At 36.2% G+C, this 23,915-nt stretch overlaps 1 protein-coding gene across 1 annotated transcript in view; it reads right to left on the bottom strand.

Moving 5' to 3' along the window:
* Positions 1-4,303: 4,303 nt before the first annotated feature.
* Positions 4,304-23,915, bottom strand: part of KLHL5 (kelch like family member 5) — a 71,648-nt gene continuing 52,036 nt past the window's right edge. Inside the window, exons 9-11 of the mRNA XM_012753904.2 lie at positions 14,947-15,159; positions 12,757-12,928; positions 4,304-8,875 (exon numbers count right to left, since the gene is read on the bottom strand). Of these exons, the coding sequence (XP_012609358.1) occupies positions 8,819-8,875; positions 12,757-12,928; positions 14,947-15,159 (442 nt within the window). The 3' untranslated portion in view covers positions 4,304-8,818. The remainder of the gene's footprint in view (positions 8,876-12,756; positions 12,929-14,946; positions 15,160-23,915) is intronic.

The raw sequence follows: 23,915 nt of genomic DNA, 5'->3' as shown, positions 1-23,915 counted from the left end.
GGACCTGAGAAATCATCTGGTACAATCTTTGTCATGACTCTTTCTTTTCTTTCTTTTTCGGAGACAGGGTCTCTCTATGTTGCCCGGGCTGGCCTTGAACTCCTGGCCTTAAGCAATCCTCCTACCTCAGTCTCCCAAGTAGCTGGGATTACATATACGTGCCACCATGCCTGGCTTGCAATGACTATTTCTTATTCTGAAGGATTCATGTAACATAGAGAAATTATTGTAAAATTTCTCCACCACCCAAATACTGACTAAAATATCAATAACATCTGAAAACCTCTTGTAATATAACTGAGAGAAGAGAAAATAGACCACCTCATTAATATATTTTAGCTGCAAGCAGTCCACATGGGTATTTAAATAAGGTCAGAAGGGAGAGCGTTAGACTGAGTGGATGGGGACCTGCCTGTAGACTGCATCTCTGGCAGTCGTTATAACCATCTGCAGTGTCTCCATATATTCTGGAGTCATGTACAGGTAGAAGGCATGACTGGCATTCTTAGTTTGAAACAATACATTATGAAATGTATCTAACAATAAATTAGTTGACAGTTCCCTCCATGGTTCTACATATATTCAGTCAGCCTGAGCCACTCTTGACTTCCGGAACATGTTCTGGCTTTCTCACTTACAAGTGCTCACTTTCCACCCCTCTCCTAATCCACGCCCCCACAACATGTGAGCAAGGAAACCTAATGGATTCTTTTTGTTCTGCGTTTCAGAATCGGAGATGCTGTAAATCCATATTCCAATACCTCTGAGGTGCTTTACTTCAAAAACAAAAATCTATCTCATATTTATATTCAACAAATAATTAGTGAGAGCTTAGTATGTGATGCTACAAAAGTAGATAAAATACTAAGTGCTGCAGGGGATAAAAATTAAACCCCAGTCTGAGCACTTAAAAGAACTAACCCTCTCTCCCCTCCTTTGTTTTATCATCTACTATTGTATAATGTAAGATTTAGTCTCCCTACTGTTTTGCTCAATGCCTCATTGATCAAAAAGTTTCTGAGACAAAGGAATTCTCTATTGGATTAACTCACTCCTCCAGCCCTTCTCTGCAGCTTTGCTACTGAGTTTCTGATACAGAATCGGAAATAAGTAGGTCAACTTTTGCCAAATTTATTACCTAGCGTTTTCTTTCTCTGAAGTTCTCGCATAACGCAGCTATTCTTGTCACTGCACAGGGATGGCTCTTTGAATGACAGCTTCTCCCAAACCCCATTGCTCCCGCTACCACTAAGCAAGAACCTCTTTCCTTTCACAAAATTTACTTCATCTATGTCTTTTTGAACTGCTCAGTTTATCATGTATTATAGGTTTGTAAAGATGCATAACTTTGAGGAAAACTACATTAAAAATTTCAAGGAGAGTGTTTTATATCTTAAAAAGTGACAACAGACCTTTGCTGAGTACGATTAATTCAGCAAAAACCAGATATTAAACAATCTGACAAGTGTTTACAAATAGTGTAGTTATGGTAACTTTAATACTTTGAGCATGCCATCAGTTGCAGTTATGAATGGTCACTGGGTCATTATATGCCTGCCCAACCTATAGTATTTTTTAGGCACAAACCTATTATATTAATACAAGTAATATTCATTCAATAATACAAAACTATTTAAAAATATCTCAGTTAAATATACTTACTATCTACAAAGAAATATGATCAAATGGAACCAATTTCAGCCCGGGCAAAGATCCAGGGCACTAAATTTGCTTCCCAAGCTTCCCTGTGCTCTCTAGATTGCACCTCCTTAGCCCAAAGGAAATAATTACTCAGGGCTAGGGAAAAGTAAGCGTCAGTGAAGTATAGTCATGTTGCCAATACCCACATCAATCAATACTGCATTTCTTCAAGAGGTTCACAAAATGTCAGAGTTCTTCAGGCCCAGGAGAAGATACACAATAAACATGGCACTTTCTTAGGCCTTAGGAGTGAGGACAGAGGCTTTGATGGAGGAGTTGGTGCATTCTTACAAATCTGTAGAAGTTATCTACGACCCAGAAGGATGAAAATACCAAACGCAGGCTTCAATTTTTCATGACATTTGATTTTTTAAATTCCAGTTAAAAAATAAAAATGATAAGAATATTACATGGGAATTTACAACCTAATCACAATAGAATTAAATATCACCATACTGAGTATTTGTTTCTGGGTAAGAGTTAAGATAGTATCAACAATTCCAAATATTATGCAGAGTTTATGATATCTATTTCAACTTTTAGAAAATATTTATGGAATGCCCATCATTTACCAGACACTGGGAAGAGCTCCCCAAATCCCCCCACCTTGTTCGTCATTGTTTATCAAGCTCTTCTTAGACCAAAATTAACATTTAAATAGGCTTTCTGTCAGATTTTTTTCTTTATTCATTTATTTGCAAATTACACTAAAAAAATCCTCTTTGAGATACATATAAATCTAGGGTTTTAATCCTAGTGATGTGTATTAATTAATATATTAAATAGAATGGTATAGTTATGACATTTAAATAATAATTTGTAAGTTATCTAATAAAACTTTTTTTGTTTGTTTGTTTTTGTTTTGGGAGACAGTGTCTTGCTTTGTTGTCCAGACATGAGGGGAGGACAGTAGCATGATCACAGCTCACTGCAACCTCACACTCCAGGGCTCAAGTGATCCTCTTGCCTCAGCTTCCCAAGGAGCTGGGACTAGAGGTGAGCACTACCATGCCCAGGTAGTTTTTCTGTTTTTTGTAGGAAAAAAGGGTCTTTCTAGGTTGCTCAGGCTGGTCTCGAACTCTTGAACTCAAGTGATCCTCTCACCTCAGCCTCCTAGTGTTAGGATTACAGGCACTAGCCACTGTGCCTGGAAATATCTAATGAAGCTTTTAAAAAATTATGGTAAAATATACATAAAATTTACCATTAGTGACATTTAGTATACTCACCATGTTGTGTGACCATCACCAATAACTAGTTCCAGAATATTTTCATCACCCCAATGAGAAAACTCATTAAATGGTCACTCTTCACTCCTTCTTCTCAGCCCCTGACAACTTGTCTGCTTTCTGTCTTTATGGATTTGCCTATTTTGGACAGTTGATATCAATGGAATCATATAATATGCTACTTTCTGTGTCTGGCTTCTTTCACTTAGCATGATGTGTTCATGGCTCATCTAGGTTTTAGCATGTATCAGTACTTCATTCCTCTTTATGGCAGAATAAATTCCATTGTACAGTATGTATATATCATAATTTGTCTATCCATTCATTAGCTGATAGACATTTGGGTTATTTCTACTCTTTAGCTATTATGACTATTACTATGATGAATAGTTGTGTGCAAGTTTTTGTTTGAACACTGGTTTTCAGTTATGTTCAGTATATACCCAGGAGTAGAACTGCTGGGTCATATGGTAACTCTACATTTAACTTATTGAGGGACTGCCAAATTTATGGCTGCACCATTTAACATTGTCACCAGCAATGAATGAAGGTTTCAATATTTCCGCATCCTCTCCAACACTTATTTTCTCTTCTTAAAATTACAGTCCTTCTAGTGGGTGTGAAGTGGTATATTATTGTGGTGTTGATTTGCATAATGACTAATGATGTTGAGCATATTTTCATGTGCTCGTTGGCCATTTGTATATCTTCATTGGAGAAATGTCCATTTAAGTGCTTTATCCATTTTTAAATTGGGTTGTCTTTTTGTTGTTGAGCATAGGAGTACCTTCTATATTCTTGATGTAAGTCTCTTACCAGATATATGATTTGCAAATATTTTCTCCCATTTTGTGGGTTGTCTTTTCACTTTATTCATAGTGTCCTTTCGTGTACAGAGCTTTTAATTTTTATGAAGTCCAATTTATTTTTTTGCTCTTCTTGTTGCTTGTGCTTTTGGTGTTATATCTAAGAAACCATTGCCAAATCCAAGGCTATGAAGATTTATGCCTATGTTTTCTTTTCAGAGTTTTATGATTTTAGTTCTTATATTTAGGTCAAGGGTCCAACTCTATTCTTTTGCATGTGAATATCCAGTTATTTTAGTATTATTTGTTGAAAGACCATTCTTTCTCCTTTGAATAGTCTCGGCACACTTGTAGAAAATCAATTGAGCAGTGTACTGACATAATTTATTTCTGGACTCTCTATTAATTGGTCTATATGGTTTTTTATACCAGCACCACAATGTTTTGATTAATGTAACTTTGCAGTACAATTTGAAATTGGAAAATGTGAGTCCTTCAACATTTTTGTTCTCATTCAAGATTGTTTTGGCTCTTTTGGGTAATTTGCAATTCCATATGCATTTGAGAATCAACTTTTCCATTTCTGCAGAAAGGCTATTGGGATTTTTTTTTTTTTTTTTTTTTTTGAGAAGAGTCTCATTCTGTTGCCCTGAGTAGAGTGTCGTGGTGTCAGCCTAGCTCACAGCAACCTCAAACTCCTGGGCTCAAATGATCCTTCTGCCTCAGCCTCCCAAGTAGCTGGGACTACAGGCATGCACCACCATGCCTGGCTAATTTTTTCTATATATTTTTAGTTGTCCGGCTAATTTCTTTCTGTTTTTAGTAGAGACGGGGTCTCGCTCTTGCTCAGGCTGCTCTTGAACTCCTGGCCTAGAGTGATCCTCCTGCCTTAGCCTGCCAGAGTGCTAGGATTATAGGTGTGAGCCACTGCACCCAGCCAGGCTATTGGGATTTTGATAGGGATTGCAATCAATCTGTAGACTAAGTTTAGGGGTAAAGCCATCTTAATAATGTTAAGTCTTTGAACCTGTGAACACAGGATGTCTTCCATTTATTTAGGTCTTTTTAAATTTCTTTCAGCCATGTTTTGTATTTTTCAGGGTACAAGTCTTACATATGCTTGGTTAAATTTATTCTTAAGTATTTTATTCTCTTTCATGTTATTGTAATGAAATTGTTTTCTTAATTTCCTTCTCAGATTTTTCCTTGCTAGTGTATAGAAATACAACTGACTGGTGTGTCTTGATCTTGCATCTGCAACATTCCTTTATATTTTTATTAGCTGTTTTTGTGGATTCTTTAGGATTTTTAGTATATAAGATCATGTTGTCTGTAAATAGTTTTACGTCTTCCTTTGTATTTGGGATTCCTTTTCTTGCCTAAGTGCTCTGGCTAGAACTTCTAGTACAATGTTGAACTGCAATAGGGAAAGCAGGCATTTTCCTGATCTCAGGGGAAAAGCTTTCAATGTTTCATCAATATGTTATTAGCTATGGGTTTTCATGAATGCCATTTATCAGGATAAGGAAGTTCCTTTCTCTTCCTAGTTTGCTGAGTGTTTTTACCATGAAAGAGTACTGGATTTTGTCAAATGCTTTTTCTTACCAATTGAGATGATCATGCTGTTTTTTCCCCTTCACACTATTAATATGGTGTATTACACTGATTGATGTTTCTATGTGGAACCATCCTGCATTTCTGTGATAAATCTCTCTTGGTCATGATGTATACTACTTTTAACATGCTGTTGGGGTTGGGTGCCATGGCTCAAGCCTGTAATCTTAGTGCTTTGTGAGGCCAAGGCAAGGGGGATCACTAGCCCAGGAGTTCAAGGCTGCAGTGAGCTATGATTGCACCTGAGAATGGTTACTGCACTCCAGCATGGGCGACAGAGTGAGACCCTGCCTCTAAAAATCATAAAAAAAAAAAAAAAAAAAAAAATAGAAAGAAAGAAAATAAGAAAATATGCTGTTGAATTTGACCTTCTAGTATTTTTTTTTTTTGCATCTATATTCATAAGGAATATTGATTGGTCTGTAGTTTTGTGATGTCTGTGTCTGGCTTTGGGATTAAGTTGATGCTGGCCTTATAGAACGAGTTATAAAGTGTTCCTTCCTCTTCTATTTTTTGTAAGAGTTTGAGAAGGATTGCTGTTAATTCTTTACATGTTTGGTAGAGTTTACCAGTGAACCCATCTAGTCTTGAACTTTCTTCTTGGAACATTTGTGATTACTGATTCAATCTGTTTGCTTGTTATAGGTCTGCTCTGATGTTTTCTTTCTTTCTTTTTTGTAGAGACAGGGGTCTCACTCTTACTCAGGCTGGTCTCGAAGTCCTGACCTCAAGCAATGCTCCTGTCTTGGCTTCCCAGAGTGCTAGGATTACAGGTGTGAACCACTGTGCCCCACCCACAGTTTTTATTTCTTGAGTCAGTTCTGGTAATTTGTGTATTTCTAGGAGTTTGTCCATTTCATCTAGGTTATCTTTATCTGATTTGTTCACAATAATGCTTGTTTTTGATGAATAAATTTGTTTACAGTTACCTAAAATACCATGCAATTAATCTAATATTCATAAAACTTGAAATATATGTAGTTTTATATCATCTACTTACCTAAAGTAAAATGTATATAAAATTCCTTAAGAAATTTAAACAAAATTTCCCCCAAAAACTAAGGAACCAAAATATTCTGATTGGATATGACTGGTATAAATTGTATTACTAAAGAGTATAAACCCTCTTAATTTTTCTTTTTATTAAAATAAATAATTCCTCACATAAGATGAAATGTCTCTTTTTCTACCTACAGGCAGGAATGGTAAGAGTGAAGCCTCCTGAGTCAGAGTGCCTGCATTTGAATCCCTGCTCTGTATAACGTATTTGTTAAATATAATCTTGGAATTAACCTCTATGTTCCCCAGTTTTCTTAACTATAAAAAATAGAATAATAGATCCTACCTCATAATGTTGTCATGAGGATTAAGTGCATTGATGTATCTAAAAATCTTTGTTCCTCCTTCATAAGAAATAAATAATTATTGGAAAATATTTTTCATAAGGTGGTCATTAATTGGGGTTAAAATAAGGAGCATCTAGACATCTCAATGTACAGGCTAACCATAAAAGTCAAGGCAGCAATATTGGATAGTGGATTCAAGAAAGAACCGTATTTTTGTCTAGATTTATAAGACCCTGGACTAGGAGAGGAATGAAAGTCTTAATAAATGCCCTGTCACATGAAAAGAAATGGGTCTCTGTAGTAGTATCCAGGAAAGAAGGTCCTATTATCTACAGAACTGCATTAGAGAGGCCCTTTATCAGAACAGGGAATCACACAAAAGAAAGCAAGATCCTTAGAAGAACCAGTTCTTCTACGTTAACCTAAGTATAGTTTCTACTGTGGGCCAAAGGGAACCAAAGAATGGATAATCAGAGTTCCAAATAATGATCACAAGGCCCAAGCCTCCACAAGGAGGTGACAATGTATTATTTCTGTCTTTGAAATTTTTGTTTTTGAAAATGTGTTATTTCTTACACCTTTCCTCTTCTTCCTTTCATTCCCCTAAATACATAAATATACTCCACAGCTAATCTCTTCTTGTCAGGAAAAGAATTCATATCCATAATATAATGAAAATATAAAATATTAATATATGATGAATCACACTCATCATTATTGTCTTAGCATCACCAGTGAAATGATTACAGGATTTGTTTTGGGAATAGAAGTACTCACTTTCTTGGGTTCCAAGATAGAAACATTTCATGTTCATTCAAAATCAGTTCATTTAAAAAAAAAAAGATTTGTTTTAATTTTTAAAGACAACAACTAAATAAAAGCTTCCCTGATATAAAATATAATAACACATTAACCACAACATAATATTTTAAAAGATGAGACTTTAGTTTATACTCATTTTATATTAAGATATAAGTTAGTGACTTTTACCTTATAGGATTTATCACAAAATGTTACTGCCCAGTGCATTTTTGCAAACAATAACAATTCACTGAGAGTATTAACATTCACATACATAATTAGAGTTTACAAATGTACAAAACTTTGGGTAACAAACACTTTAAACTTATGTTTCAAACATTCAATAAGCCCATTCCCCCAAAACTGATTACAAAGAAACACAATGGGTTACTAACTATGGCAAAACCTAAGAAACCAGGCAGGGGAGACAAATATAAACTTGAGACTATAAGGAAATATGAACAATTTTGTCAATATCAAAAGACAAAATCAAAACATCTTTTATAATATAAAACAAATCCATATAATTAAATACTAATTAGGTGAAAGAACATTATAGGGTATATAACATTTATTTTCTCTACACAAATCTTCGCATATCTTAAATTTAATGCAATATACCATGTTTCAATTTCAATTTTAGAATATCCTAACATAGTTCTTGGTGAATCTAGGTGTAATGGAATGAATGCTTAAATAGACCCTAAAGAGTATATCAAGTTTTTATTTGGTTATTGTTATTTAAACTCTTTAATGTTTTTCTTTATTCATTGGACTAAGTCAATTTTAGAAACAAAATCCATAACCAAAGCACATATAATGCAGCTGTTTCTGAAAAAACTAAATAGTATAGTCTTTAGTATGTCATTAAAATAGTGGTTGTGGTTAAACAAGCAAACAAACAAAAATTACTGCAATTCATATATGATAAACTTATAAAGCAACATTTTACAAGTTTTATCTGGTGTGTTTTCACTGTAATAAAATAAATTTGGATAATGTGAGTAAAAGGTACTTGACTATGAATAAATGAAATCCCCAGTTAGCACTGGGTTATATTTCAGAGCACTACATTTGTCCTCATTTTATATCAGGAACATATGATATGTTCACAATCCACCAGCTGTAGTGTTAATTTACCAAGAAATGACTGGTCCATCCACTTCCTTCTCCCTTGTTTTGACATCTTCACTTTGAGATCAGGCACTTTGTGCCCAGGAATGTGCACTGTACATGTACTAAAAGTATATCCATTGATAGAATAATTGTACTAAATTAATAAAGAAAGAGAATATCTTCATTTAGAAAACAAAGCACTGAATTATAATTTTACAGTCACAACACAAGCCCCAGCTCTTCCTAGGCACAGTGGAGCAACCTAAAAAAAAACAAAAAGAGGTATATGTTGGATTTGTAGGTAAAAAAGTTGATAATCCTATATCAGTTGGTGTATAATATTGAAACAGTCTGTACTTACTGGTGAAGGGCTGCTGCCCTGACCACCTGTTGCCCTAGCCCTGCTGCTGGCCTGGTTCCTTATCCAAGACACCCCCTCTTCCAGTCAAAGTTTCATAAAGTAAATTATTGGGGTATATCATGATTATGTAGCATTCACTCCTCTTTAAAGGTAAATTTTTTAACAGCTCAAGAATCAGTCTACATGAAACACTATATTTTGGCCAAAATGATGCACAATATGGATATAAAGAAATGCTGAACATTTAAAGTAACTTTGTGACCAAATGGAGAAAATACCAAGTGTTACCGAGAGAGGTCCTCTAATAGCCATGCTATCTGAGATAGTACACAAAATACAATGAATGCCTGGGGATCTGCTTATTCCAGATGAACCAGCAACTTCACATTTATTGACTGCCTTTGACATTCATGACTGAAAACTCTAAGCCCATTCTACTGCTTTTCAGCAGAGTAAATATTTATTTACTACCCATATAATTGCTACCCATCTAACTCCTCCCTAGGTAGAAACAAACCTGGTGAAGAAGCTCTACAACAGTGAGATAGAAGTATGTGTATGGTGGGGAGGGGAGAGGGAGAGAAGGTTGCTAGGGGAAGGCATATAATCTTAATTTATGGATAAGGAACAAATCTATAAAAAAAAGACATTAAATGAAATATTTAAGTACTGTAAACACTGGGCAATTCACAGTGGAAACAAAAGTGTGGACAAGGATAGTTTTTCAAGAACTATTCTGAATATAATAAGAATCTATGTGTTTGACCCAAGAGAGTTAAAACGTTAGCATGGGGAGAGGAGTTGACTAATGCAAAGTACTAAGAAAGTTTGCTGTGTACTTACATATGTTAAGGTGTGTACTAAAGTATTTTTTGTCAAATCCACAATAACTTCCTAATCAGTCTGACCTCCCAGACAAATGAGATTTTAAGAACAGACCAGACTTCAATTTTAAGGGAATTCTCAGTTATTTTCCTCTTGATTCAGTTATTTTGATCACTGTTTACTCTTTGACCAATCAAATAACTTATGTTAAAATCATATCTATTCACAGTATGGTAGAAGTAACCTCTAAATCATTTAAATCAAAATGTCAGTTTGCAATATGCAGCTTTTCTCAAATCACCCGACAGTTTCTACATTGTGAATAGTTGACATTATCATGACAACTAGCTAGAAAGTATAGCATAGAGAATTTATTAAATACAATGCAATCACCTCCTGCTTTGGGTCAAAGCTGGTAGTGATGTGGGTGGTGGCTCTGTAATCTCATTTCAGTCCCTATACAAATGTCCTCTTGTTCATTTGTCAGAATATTGAAAGGAAAACATTTTTCAGATAATATGGTTATAAGTTCACACTTTTAGGTGCTTTAATATAGTAATATAGATGGCATGCAACAAATGTCTTCTTGTCCATTTGTCAGAACATTGAAACAAAAACATTTTTCAGATAATATGGTTATAAAGTTCACATTTTTAGATGCTTTAATAGGGTAATTATAGATGGCATGCAAACAAAATAGCTATGTGGTCACAGATTATTAATTTTGATACAGAGTGATTTAGCATAAAGTATTAATTATCTGTAATAACAAGTCTCAAATATGGGCTGACAGAGTTTCTTATACCTGCCCTAAGGGCTTAAAATTAAATATATCTCAGAAAAAGAGATTCTTCTCTCTCGTTTTGGGCTCCTTGGTTGTCACTCACAACTACTTCTGCCATAGTGGGAAACTGACAGTAGGTAGTCATGTAATTTCTAGTGAAATCCTGTAGCTGTAATGTAAGCCCTTCCTCCCTTCACCAAATGATCTCATTTCCTTAGGAAATAGGATCAAGATTATATAATCCAAGTCCCTTTTTCTTATCCTTCTCTTCCCTTAAAAACTCCCTGTATCTTTCTACATTCATATTCTCATCTCTCCCTCAAGCCTTTGAGGATAAGAGCTTTCCTGCAGTCTGAGGATGACCAGGCTTTGCTCTTAATTTTGTTTCTGGCCCTTTTTTCAGGAAGGTGCCATTCAGTTTTGCTTCTTTCTTTCTAAGCATCTGGAATTTCTCTCTATCCTGTTGTTATCTCTAGTGTAAAAAAACCCTTGGCTCAAATTCTAACTCCACCATTTATTTGCTGTGGCCTTGGATTAGCTATTTAAACTTTCTGTACCTCAGACTCGTCAGCCTGTACAACGGGGAAATATTACTAATAGTACTTGCCTTATACAACTGTTAGGAACATTAAGTAAATTATTTGATGCTTAGAACAAAGCCAGGTACATAAGATGTACTCAATAAATGTTAACTTTGTATCATCATCATTTTAAAATTGTATGCCCCTCTTGCCTTGACACATTTTTGTTCTCTTTACTTTTTAAACTGTGTGCTGGTTTCTGTTTTTATCTGATTCTCAGAGGACCCCAAAACTTCATGAATAACAAACCATTTTCATTCTTCCTTATACTGTTGAAACTCCTGCTCCTCCCTTTAAATGCTCTATTTCCGTATTTCTAAGAACCTCTCTGATCATCCCTTTGCTGTTTTCTTCAGAGGCCACACCTCCCAACCCCACCATGAAGTGTGCATACATAAAGAAAGACTGACAGGAGTTGGTAATGTCTCTTGAATCCATTATATTTAACACTTCAAGCCTTGTAACTGAAGCAATCTTCTAAATGTTTTCCTTCTATCCAGCTTTCTATCCAGTGACCCCACTGCGTCACTTTCTTGGCTGAAAGTCTCTGAGGGCTTCTCATTACCAAACTCTTCTCAGATCTCCACTCTGACCCCAGCCTTCCTCTCTAATAAGAACTACTCTTCCCAAGCATGGCTCCTTAAAACTAGCCACATCTCCTCAATATGTCTTGCAGATTTCTGCTTCAATGACATTTCTTTCGTGTTTTCTCAAACAATTTCTCCTTTCTTCCCAACCTTTTAAATTAGATCAATTCACTACAGCTTGGTTTAAGTCCTTCCTCCTCACTAAAGCCCTTCTCACAACCACTTTCTTGTTTCTGTTTGATTTCCTATGCCGCTCACTGCTTATCCCATGGGACACTGAATATCAAATGCCTCGTCTTGTGGGTTCTCCCTTCACACATGTAGATCTTATTTACCTAAGAAGTTGAGTACCAAGACAGCAGAACTTCTCATATGTTTTGTTTTCTTGATAATACTTACCATTGCTCCTGTATATAAGAAAACCTTGGCTGAGATGAACAGTTATTGAGTGTCTTTTATGTACCAGATACTGAATCAGGCATACAAGCACACAACTACTGATTTGGTTCTTGGTGATGATGGAAGCAAGATCTCGAAAGGTGTTTTTAGAAGTGCTGGGCCCTCCCAGAAATAGACCAGAAATTTAATCTGTTCTCAAATATCAGTGGCTTGAGTATTTAAAAATTATGGCTCATATAGGGTAAATTCTTCAAATTTTTCTGACTACTATCTTTGTTTCTTATTTTCCAATCTTCCCTGCCTTTGTTATAGCCCTTTGTGGTCCTATCAGCTCTAACCATGCTAGAACATTTCACCAAGCAAATGGTAGCAGAGCAATTAATAATTTCTCTGAGTATTAACTTACACTTCAAAGGTTATTTTGGATCTTTATTATGTTATAAAATTAAACATTGCCTCTTGTTTTCTCACATTTAATCAAGAGGTGCTTTATCATATTTATGCTCATATTTCAATATTGGACAAAATTGAGAGGATCTGCTTTACCAAAAGAATTGTTTTAATAAAAAGAGAGTAAGTGTAACAATGAAAAAGGAAATGCCATACCTGGGTCCACTCATTTGTCTGGGGATCATAAGCCTCCACTGTATTCAGGTAGGTCTGACCATCATAACCCCCAACCGCATACAATTTGTCACCAAGTAAACAGACCCCCACCGCATCTCGGCTGATGCTCATAGACGCTACTGCAGTCCACATGTCTGTTTTGGGATCATATCTGCAAGAAAATTTGAGAACTGGAGCTGATATCATTCTCAAAATATTTTATATAAAGACAGTTTTGTGCTTTGAGTCCATCTGCTGTCTTATTATCTGCCATGTAAATAAAATACATTTGAACATATTTTAGAGACAAATATTAATATTTCCCCAAAACTTGTAACTTACAGTATTATAGATTCATTTAGCAGATGTATAACACTTAAAAGGAGCTAATGTAAATACTGAAAATTGCTTGCAGGCTTTAGATTGCCTACTGAAAATTTGAGGAAATCAATGTTAAGTTCTTTGTAAGATGACTTACAACATCAATCATTGTAGCTATCCATTTTTGGACATTCTTATTCCTTTCATTGGGTGTCTTAACTAGAAGTACCCAAAGTTGTCTATCTAAGAGCAGATACATCATGCTAAGATGACCTATATTGCTCCTAATACCTCCTGTATCAATGAACAACTTTTCACTGGGTGTAGAACTACAGTAAACCCATAATTTATGGGGCAAAGTGTATAAAGACTTCCATAGTCCTTTCTTGGATTCTAACATATAACAAGCATGGGCTGAATTGTTTCCCCCACAATACAGGTGAAATACAGGTATAACTTTCCTGCTTTCTCAAAAAACAACCACCAAGTCTGCTTATTATTTCACAGAAAGTGCTTGCTATGATTTGGATGTGGTTTGTCCCCACCAAAACTCATGTTGAAATTTAATTGCCAATGTAACAGCACTGGGAGGTGGGGCCTTTAAGAGGCGATTAGGTTGACAAAATGGATTTATATCCTTCTCAAGAGGCTGGGCTAGTTCTTGCAGGAGTAGATTAGTTTCTGTATGAGCAGGCTGTTATAAAATGAAGTTGCCACTCATGTTTCACCTTTTTGCACATCCATTTTCCCTTCCCTTTCTCTACTATGTTATGACACAGCAAGAGGCCCTCATCAGAAGTTCCCAGATGGGGCCACCCAAACTTGAATTTCACTTTCCTTGTAAATTGCCCAGTCTCAGATATTCTGTTATAGCAATAGGAAACAGACTAAGACAGCACTCATTACCAAGAAACCTTAATTTTACTTTTTATCCTTCTTCTAGTCATTTACAACTTATTAAATACATCACACTAATCTTAAAAAATCTGATCAAGTCCAACACATGCACACACCCATGCACAGACACTCATTAACTCCCTAGTCCTCTTTATAATCCCAAATCCTTCATAATTCTTCAAGACTCATGATCTGCCCCACCTCACCAGCTCTGCCTCCTTTCCTGCCACTCTATCCATCCCTCTTAGTTCTCTAGTCATAATGGCTGCCTTTCAGTTTCCTATATGAACCACATTCCTTTGGGCTTTGGAATATTCAGACAAGCTCCTATTGATTGTGCCTCTTAAATCCATTCAGTTCTCTCTATTCCTTGCACTAGATTGAACATAATAGGTGGGAATCTGACCTACCAATCCAAACCTTCCACTGCTAATAAGGCTAATAAGGCTCTCTACCTGGCCCCATACTTGAGTTTCATGAGGCCAGTTTGGATGACTTGTTTAAACATTTAGGGCTTATTATTAGCCTTTTAGTTTATTATTTTATATTATTTCATTTTATATCAAAATATATCAGAAATGTCCTTATCTTTTTCACTTATTTAGCCTATGGCCCCTAAGTCACTTTGTCTGAAATCCATCAAGCTCCTTTTCTTAATAGGTGTCCAGTATAAAACAGGTACATAATAAATGTTTGTCATATAATTTAATTAATAAATTATACAGTCAATTATAAGGTCAAGTTTAAGTAAGTGGGAAGTAATATGATGAGAGAAGAATCTGCGAAGGCTGTTGGGAGACATAGGAGAGATGGCCAGAGCCGACAACCTAATGTTTACAGAGCTCGTGGAGAACTGCTTTGCATGTGGTGAATGCTCAATGAAGAGTTATTAATTTGTCTAGAAGCAACAGAGATTTACATTTGTTTGTTTGTTTGTTTTCTTAATTCTAGTTTTCCTTCACAGAAAATTACCTCTCCACACAGTCTGAGAGTCTGGAAGTCAAGTTGGATGCGGGAGCATCATGCCCTCCAATAGCATACAGCAAGCCATTCCAGGTTGTTACTCCGACACCACCTCTCCTTTTTGACATCTGTGCACACAGTGTCCATTTATTAGTATGAGGATCAAAACATTCTACTGATTTGAGACAAGAACTCCCATCACGACCACCAACTGCATACAGCCTATAAAAAGAACAAATGAAATGATAAATAAGAAACTGTGCTGTTACTACACTCAGGATAAAGAGGCTCTTCTTATGGTATTTCATTGCATTTAATGTGTCCTCAATTATAAGACACACTGTCAATTATATGGGCCATTAAGAAAGAAGATATGCTACCAATTAAATAACACATGTATATATATCACTCTGTGTATAAATGAAAAAGAAAACATAAATTGCACATGAGGGCAATGATAAGTAATTCACAGCTGCTATGTGTTTGAGAAGGTACCACTGACTGTAAGATGCACTGTAATTCTAGAGATGTTAAAATGTGTCTTAGAGCTGGATACAGTGCTCATGACTGTAATCCCAGCACTTTGGGAGCCTGTGGTGGGAGAATCGCTTGAGGTCAGAAGTTCAAGACCAGCCTGGACAACATAGTAAGACCCTGTCTCTACAAAAATAAAAATATTAGTCAGGCATAGTAGTGCACACCTCTAGTCCAGCTACTTGGGAGGCCATGGTGAGGCTCATTTGAGTCCAGGACTCTGAGATTACAGTGAGCTATGATTGTGCCACTGCACTCTAACATGGGTGACAGAGCAACACTCTGTCTCAAAAAAAAAATTAAAATGTACTGGTAACACTTCCTTAAGAATCATTATCTCAATGATTTTCAAACTATGTTCTAAGAATAGGATTCTATTTGAGAGGGTCTCAAAAATGTATTTTTAATTTTTTAAAATATCACCTGGCTCAATTAAATGCCATGCAAGACTCAGAACTCATCTCTCTTCCCCATAGCAGTATCTATTACAATAAAAAGAGAAATATAATGTCAATGTGAGATAGTATTATATATATTAATAAAAATAAAATTTAGATCTTGCCCAACTTTTAAATTATGATCAAGAATGCAAGTAGCTGGTAGATATTGTTGAGACTTAACTCAGAAAAAAATTTCTTAATACTTTTAAATTACTCGGGCAATTTAACAAGAGTTTCCTCGGATTCCAATTAAATTGCTCTAGTAGTTAAAATAACTTACCATTTCAACCTCTTATCTTTGAATCAGGATTTTCTTCATATTGGACAATCAAAACAAAACACAGAAATAAGCTAGGTGTTCTTGAAAATAGGCTTTTTCTTCTACAATTGATTTTTATAATAAGTAAATATTATAAACAAGTTTATAATAAATTTAAAATAAGTTTAGAATAAACCTGAACTTCTATTTGCTTTAAATATTGATTTGGTTTTTGGTAAGATTTCACTTGAAAGACATTCTATGCTAAAAATATTTGCCAGCCAGTAGCTTAAAGGCAGCCTGAGTAATTGGACGCTAAATAAAGCTGTTTTCTTTCAAATCTGACAGAAAGAAAAATTTTAACACTTTGAAAATTCTAAGATACAGAATGTGAACTCAGAAAACATAGACATAATTCTTCCCTAAAGAAACAACTATATTTTGCTTCAGCAAACAATGTAAAGTAAGTAAAAATAACAAAAAACAGTAGTTAATCTAGGCTTTTTATTTTATATGTTAAAAACTGGAGGCACAGAGAAATGACTTGTTCTAAATCACAAAGCAACAGCATAGACAAGATGCAGCATTAATTTTTTTCAATCAATTGCATGATTGTTTTCAACTAACAACAGTTTCTATTTATTGCAGATACTACAGATATACTATATTTTGAAATTAAATGTCTTACTAGTTAGTATATTAGAAAGCCTTACCTTCTGATATGATTATTAGGCTATCCAGAATTAGACTGGGAGTACTTTAGTGGAGTTAAAGACTGAAATATTTATTTCTCATTACAGGTCAAAAAAGGTAAGTAAGAAAGATATTTCTGTGCCTACAAGTCCAGGCTATAGTAGTCAGGAAATCAGGTTTTAGAGAAGTTATTCTTTTATCTTCTATTAGAAATAAAGGCTAAGGAATACACCCCTGAACAAACCAAAAAATCAAAACTGAGAATGCTGTTTTCTTTTCTTTTTTTTTTTTTTTTTTTTTGAGACAGTCTTGCTTTCTTGCCCAGGCTAGAGTGAGTGCCGTGGCATCAGCCTAGCTCACAGCAACCTCAAACTCCTGGGCTCAAGCGATCCTCCTGCCTCAGCCTCCCGAGTAGCTGGGACTACAGGCACGAGCCACCATGCCTGGCTGATTTTTATATTATATATATTAGTTGGCCAATTAATTTCTTTCTATTTTTATGGTAGAGACGGGGTCTCGCTCAGGCTGGTTTTGAACTCCTGACCTTGAGCAATCCGCCCGCCTCGGCCTCCCAGAGTGCTAGGATTACAGGCGTGAGCCACCGCGCCCGGCCTGCTGTTTTATTTTCTTTCTTTTTTCTCATTTACTAGATTCTTTGCTGGCTGATTCTTTTATCAAAGAATTAGGAAAGATAAAGAGTGGTGAATTTTGAAGTTATTTCTTTAGCTAAAACAAATGAGGTGAGGAGTATGAGATAAGATACATCTAAGAAATGATTTCCCTTTATCTATATTGTCACTTGTAATAGTGCTAAAACAACAAAAAGTAGAATATAACTAATAGGTCCTGAGGAAACAAGATCCTAAGTCATAAAATACAAAAAATTTCACTAATATTTTATCATTTTTCTTATAATAATAACAATAAAATTCTACAAATATTTTTTTTTTTTTGAGACAGAGTCTGTCACCCGGGGTAGAGTGCAGTGGCAACATCGAAGCTCACAGCAACCTCAAACTCCTGGGCTCAAGCGATCCTCCTGCCTCAGCCTCCGGAGTAGCTGGAACTATGGTGTACACCACTGCACCCAGCTAATTTTTTTCATTTTTTGAAGAGACAGAGTCTTGCTATTGCCCAGGCTGGTCTCGAATCCTGGCCTCAAGTGATCCTCCGTCCTCATCCTCCCAAAGTGCTAGGATTACAGGGGTGAACCACTATGCCTGGCCTACAAATAATTTTAAGTCTCTGTTTTAATCTTGATTCCTTCTTCTTTATGGAAATGATAAGGCATTTTAAGTAAGCAAAACCTACCCAACAAAAAATTTTTCTTTAACAACCATAGAGGGCTTCATGCTATGGAAGAAGAAAGGGCTCAAAAATATACATATTCAATCTCTGAGTAACTATACCTATTAGTAATGGCTCTACCTAAATCTGTTTACTCAGAGCAGACAAAAGGCAAGAGAGCACTTCTTTTTCAATCCATTTAAGTCTTCACCAGTTTACCATGATAAGAAAGAAGAGAAGTAAAAATAATGATAAATCCACAGAAAAGGTGGAAGGAATCTTTAGGGAAACATTGAAAGAGACTATACTATTTTTAAAAGACCATATATACTTTTAAATATCATATAGGTAATTAACTTTTAAAGGTATATAAACCACCATATTTTGACTTATTAGTCAAAATAAGTCCACTTAAAGTCCACATGCAGACTTTCTGACTGAGCCAGGCCATTCCAGCCCCTCCCTGACAGCTTTTCCTGGAAGCAGAGGACAGAACTTTGACCCCTGCTAACGGCATTGGTGGTGCCTGAGGGCAGGCGTACCCAACCCAGCTCCACCCAGACTCTCTCCTAGACTAGCCCTCACTGAGGGGGAGAAAAGGACACACCTAGATGTCCCAGGGCCCCACCGACCACCTGAGGCACTACATTGCCTCTCTACAGGAACAAGAGCTGATAACAGGACACAAAAACAAGTGTAGCCTGTTCTTCCAAGCAAGCGCCACCTACTGACAGGGAGGGCATCCTGCACACCCTCTTCACGTCACCTATTGACTCATTATACAGGGAGTGGTCGAATCTCACCCACAGACACCACCTACCGGCTCAGAAACTAAACAAGGCGTGTGAATACCCAAACAAAAACCTAAAGGAAAGAAACAACAACTGATCGACATGGGAAAAAATCAGCGAAGGAACTCAGGAAATATGAAGAACCAAACGGAAAACACACCCCCAAAGAGGAGCACCAGCCCCCTAGAAACGGACACCAACCCAAATCAGACAAACAAAATGACAGAAGAGGAATTTCATATGTGGATCATAAGAAAACTTACCGACTTGCAAGAATAACTCAATAACCAACACACAAAAAACACAAAAAGCCTCCAGGACCTAGAACAAAAGTTCACTAAAGAAATAGACACAATGAAGAAAAGTTTAACCGAACTCCTGGAAATGAAGAATCAATTCAAGGAACTACAAAATACAGTGTAAAGTCTCAAGAACAGGGTAGATCAAACAGAAGAAAGAATCTCACAGATTGAAGATAACACCCTCCAACTAAATAAAACAGTCATAGAGATAGAGCAGAGAAACAAGAGAAAAGAGCAAAGCCTACAAGAGATGTGAGATTATGTGAAGAAACCTAATGTGAGGGTCATAGGGTTACCAGAAGGGGAAGAAGACAGCACTCAAGGGTTGGACAAGCTATTTGACGATATAATAGAGGAAAATTTCCCAGGCCTTGCTCAAAATCTCGATATACAAGTTCAAGAAGCTCAGAGGACCCCTGGGAGATTCAATGCAAACAGGAAGACATCACGACATGCAGTCATCAGACTGACCAAGATATCAACTAAAGAGGCCCTTCTAAGACTTGGAAGACGAAAACAGCAAGTAACATACAAGAGAAAGCCAATTCGAATAACACAAGACTTCTCTAATGAGACTTTACAAGCAAGGAGAGACTTGTAAAGTCTCCCACTCTCACTCTTGTGAAACAAAACAATGCCCAGCCTAGAATCGTATTCCCTGCAAAACTAAGCTTCATATATGAAGGAGAAATAAAGACATTCTCAGACAAGTAAAGTCTCAGAGAATTCACCAAGACAAGACCAGCCCAACAAGAAGTACTCAAAACAGTGTTACCCATAGAACACCATAATAAAAACTCACAAATGTAAAAACAACCAAACCCAAAGATTGAAGGCCAGATAATACAATGGCTCAAGAGAGAAATCAAAGGAACAACATCTAACCCAACAGAATGAACAGTAATCTACCTTACCTATCAGTTCTCTCAACAAATGTGAATGGCTTAAACTTTCCACTCAAGAGACACAGGCTGGCTGAATGGATAAGAAAATACAGGCCAAGTATATGCTGTCTTCAGAAAACACATCTAACCTGCAAGGATGCCTATAGACTAAAAGTAAAAGGGTGGAGATCAGTATTCTAGGCAAGTGGAAGCCAAAAGAAGGCTGGCGTGGCAGTTCTAATTTCAGACAATTCAGTTTTTAAACCAACAAAAGTAGTGAAAGACAAAGAGGGTCATTATATAATGGTGAAGGGCACAGTTAAACTAGAACAGATAACAGTTTTAAATATATATGCACCCAACTTAGGTGCACCCAGTTTCATAAAGCAAACCTTACTGGATCTAAGCAAATTGATTAATAGCAACTCCATAATTACCGGAGATTTCAACACCCCGCTGACAGCACAAGACAGATCCTCCAAACAGAAAATTAATAAAGAAAAAATGGACTAAAACAAAACTCTGGAACAATTGGGTCTGACTGACATCTACAGGACGTTCTACCCAAAATCCACTGAATATACGTTCTTCTCATCAGCTCACGGGACATTCTCTAAGATTGACCATATCCTAGGACAAAAAGTAAATTTCAAAAAATTTTAAAAAATAGAAATCATACCATGTATCTTCTCGGATCACAATGGAATAAAAGTAGAAATCAACCCTAACAGAAACTCACATTTCTACACAGAAACGTGGAAATTAAACAACCTACTACTAAATGATTACTTCATAAATGTAGAAATCAAGATGGAAATTAAAAAATTCTATGAACAAAATAACAATGGAGAGACAAGTTATCAAATCCTCTGGGACACAGCTAAAGCAGTTCTGAGAGGAAAGTTTATCTCCATAAACGCATATAACCAAAAGACAAAAAGATCACAAATAGACAATCTAATGAAACGACTCAAAGACCTGGAAAAAGAAGAACAGATCAACCCTAAACCCAGTAGAAGAAGTGAAATCAACAAGATCAAATCAGAATTAAACGAAATTGAAAACAGTGAAGTTATTCAGCAGATTAATAAAACAAAAAGTTGGTTCTTTAAAAAATCAACAAAATTGACACGCCATTGGCTAAGCTAACGAAAAGCACAAAAGAGAAATCTCTAATAACCTCCATCAGGAACAAAAAAGGAGATATCACAACTGATCTCAAGGAAATACAAGATATAATTTATGCATACTACAAAAGTCTTTATGCACACAAACTGGAAAATGTGGAGGAAATGGACAAATTTCTAGAAACACACAGACTCCCTAGGCTCAACCAGGAAGAAATAGATTCCCTGAACAGACCAGTCTCAACAGCTGAAATAGAAACAGCAATTAAAAATATCCCTAAAAAGAAAAGTCCCAGTCCAGATGGTTTCACACCCGAATTTTATCACACTTACAAAGAAGAATTAGTACCTATCTTGCAGAAACTATTCCACAACATCGAGAAGAACGGAAACCTCCTGGACACCTTTAATGAAGCGAATATTACTCTGATACCAAAACCAGGAAAGGATGCAACAAAATAAGAAAACTACAGACCAATATCCCTAATGAATATAGATGCAAAAATTTTCAACAAAATCTTAGCTAACCGAATCCAGATGCTTATCAAAAAAATAATCCATCACGACCAAGTGGGCTTCATCCCAGGGATGCAGGGATGGTTCAACATACGTAAATCTATAAATGCAATTCACCACGTAAACAGAAGCAAAAACAAAGACCACATGATTCTTTCAATAGATGCAGAAAAAGCTTTTGACAAAATTCAACACCCCTTCATGATACGAACACTTAAGAAAATAGGCATAGAAGGAACATACCTAAAAATGATACAAGCCATATATGACAGACCCATAGCCAACATCATACTGAATGGGGAAAAATTGAAATCATTCCCACTTAGAACTCGAACCAGACAAGGCTGCCCACTATCTCCACTTCTGTTCAACATAGTGCTGGAAGTCTTGGCTACAGCAATCAGACAAGAAAATGGAATCAAAGGTATCCAAAATAGGGGCAGAAGAGATCAAACTTTCACTCTTTGCTGATGATATGATACTGTATCTACAAACCCCAAAGATTCAACCAAGAAACTCCTGGAACTGATCAATGAATTTAGTAAAGTCTCAGGATACAAAATCAATACACAGAAATCAGAGGCATTCATATACGCCAACAGCAGTCTAATTGAGAACGAAATCAAAGACTCAATTCCCTTCACAATAGCAAAAAAGAAATTAAAGTACCTAGGAATATACTTAACCAAGGAGGTAAAAGACCTCTACAGGGAGAACTATGAAACACTGAGGAAGGAAATAGCAGAGGATGTAAACAGATGGAAATCCATACCATGCTCGTGGGTCGGCAGACTCAACATCATCAAAATGTCTATACTACTCAAACTGATCTACAGATTCAATGCAATACTTATTAAAATCCCATCAGCATTCTTCACAGATATAGAAAAAATAATTTTATGCTTAGTATCGAACCAAAGAAGACCCCGAATATCAAAAGCAGTTCTAGGCAACAAAAACAAAATGGGAGGCATTAATATGCCAGATATCAAACTATACTACAAAGCTGTAGTAATTAAATCAATATAGTATTGGCACAAAAATAGGAATATTGACCAGTGGAACAGATCTGAGAATCCTGATAAAAACCATCCTCATATAGCCATCTAATCTTGGACAAAGCAGACAAAAACATACGCTGGGGAAAAGAATCCCTTTTCAATTAATGGTGCTGGGAAAACTGGATAGCCACCTGTAGAAGGCTAAAACAGGACCCACACCTTTCACCTCTCACAAAAACCAACTCACACTGGATAACAGACTTAAACCTAAGGTATGAAACTATTAGAACTCTAGAGGAAAAAGTTGGAAACACTCTCCTAGACATCGGCCTAGGCAAAGAGTTTATGAAGAAGTCCCCAAAGGCAATCACAACAGCAACAAAAATAAATAAATGGGACATGATCAAACTACAAAGCTTCTGCACAGCCATAGAAATAGTCATGAAAGTAAACAGACAACCTACAAAATGGGAGAAAATTTTTGCATCCTACGCATCCGATAAGGGACTGATAACTAGAATATACTTAGAACTCACAAACATCAGCAAGAAAAAATCAAATAACCCTATTAAAAAGTGGGCAAAGGACTTGAACAGAAACTTTTCTAAAGAAGACAGAAGAATGGCCAATAAACATATGAAAAAATGCTCAACATCTCTAATCATCAGGGAAGTGCAAATCAAAACCACAATGAGGTATCACTTAACTCCAGTGAGAATGGCCTTTATCTAAAAGTCTCCAAACAATAAATGCTGGCGTGGTTGCGGAGAGAGAGGAACACTCCTACACCGCTGGTGGGACTGCAAACTAGTTCAACCTCTGTGGAAAGCAATATGGAGATACCTTAAAGCGATACAAGTGAATCTACCATTTGATCAGCAATCCCATTGCTGGGCATCTACCCAAAAGATCCAATGACACTCTACAAAAAAGACACCTGCACCTGAATGTTTATAGCAGCACAATTCATAATTGCAAGGCTGTGGAAACAGCCCAAGTGCCCATCAATCCAAGAATGGATTAATAAAATGTGGTATATGTATACCATGGAGTACTATTCAGCTCTAAGAAACAACGGCGCTATAGCACATCTTATATTTTCCTGGTTAGAGCTGGAACCCATACTACTAAGTGAAGTATCCCA

Source organism: Microcebus murinus, chromosome 3 (genome assembly GCF_040939455.1).
Source record: "Microcebus murinus isolate Inina chromosome 3, M.murinus_Inina_mat1.0, whole genome shotgun sequence".
Classification (NCBI taxonomy): Eukaryota; Metazoa; Chordata; class Mammalia; order Primates; family Cheirogaleidae; genus Microcebus; species Microcebus murinus.
The sequence above is the reverse complement of the archived record's forward strand: the minus strand, read 5'-3'. Positions and strand labels throughout refer to the sequence as shown.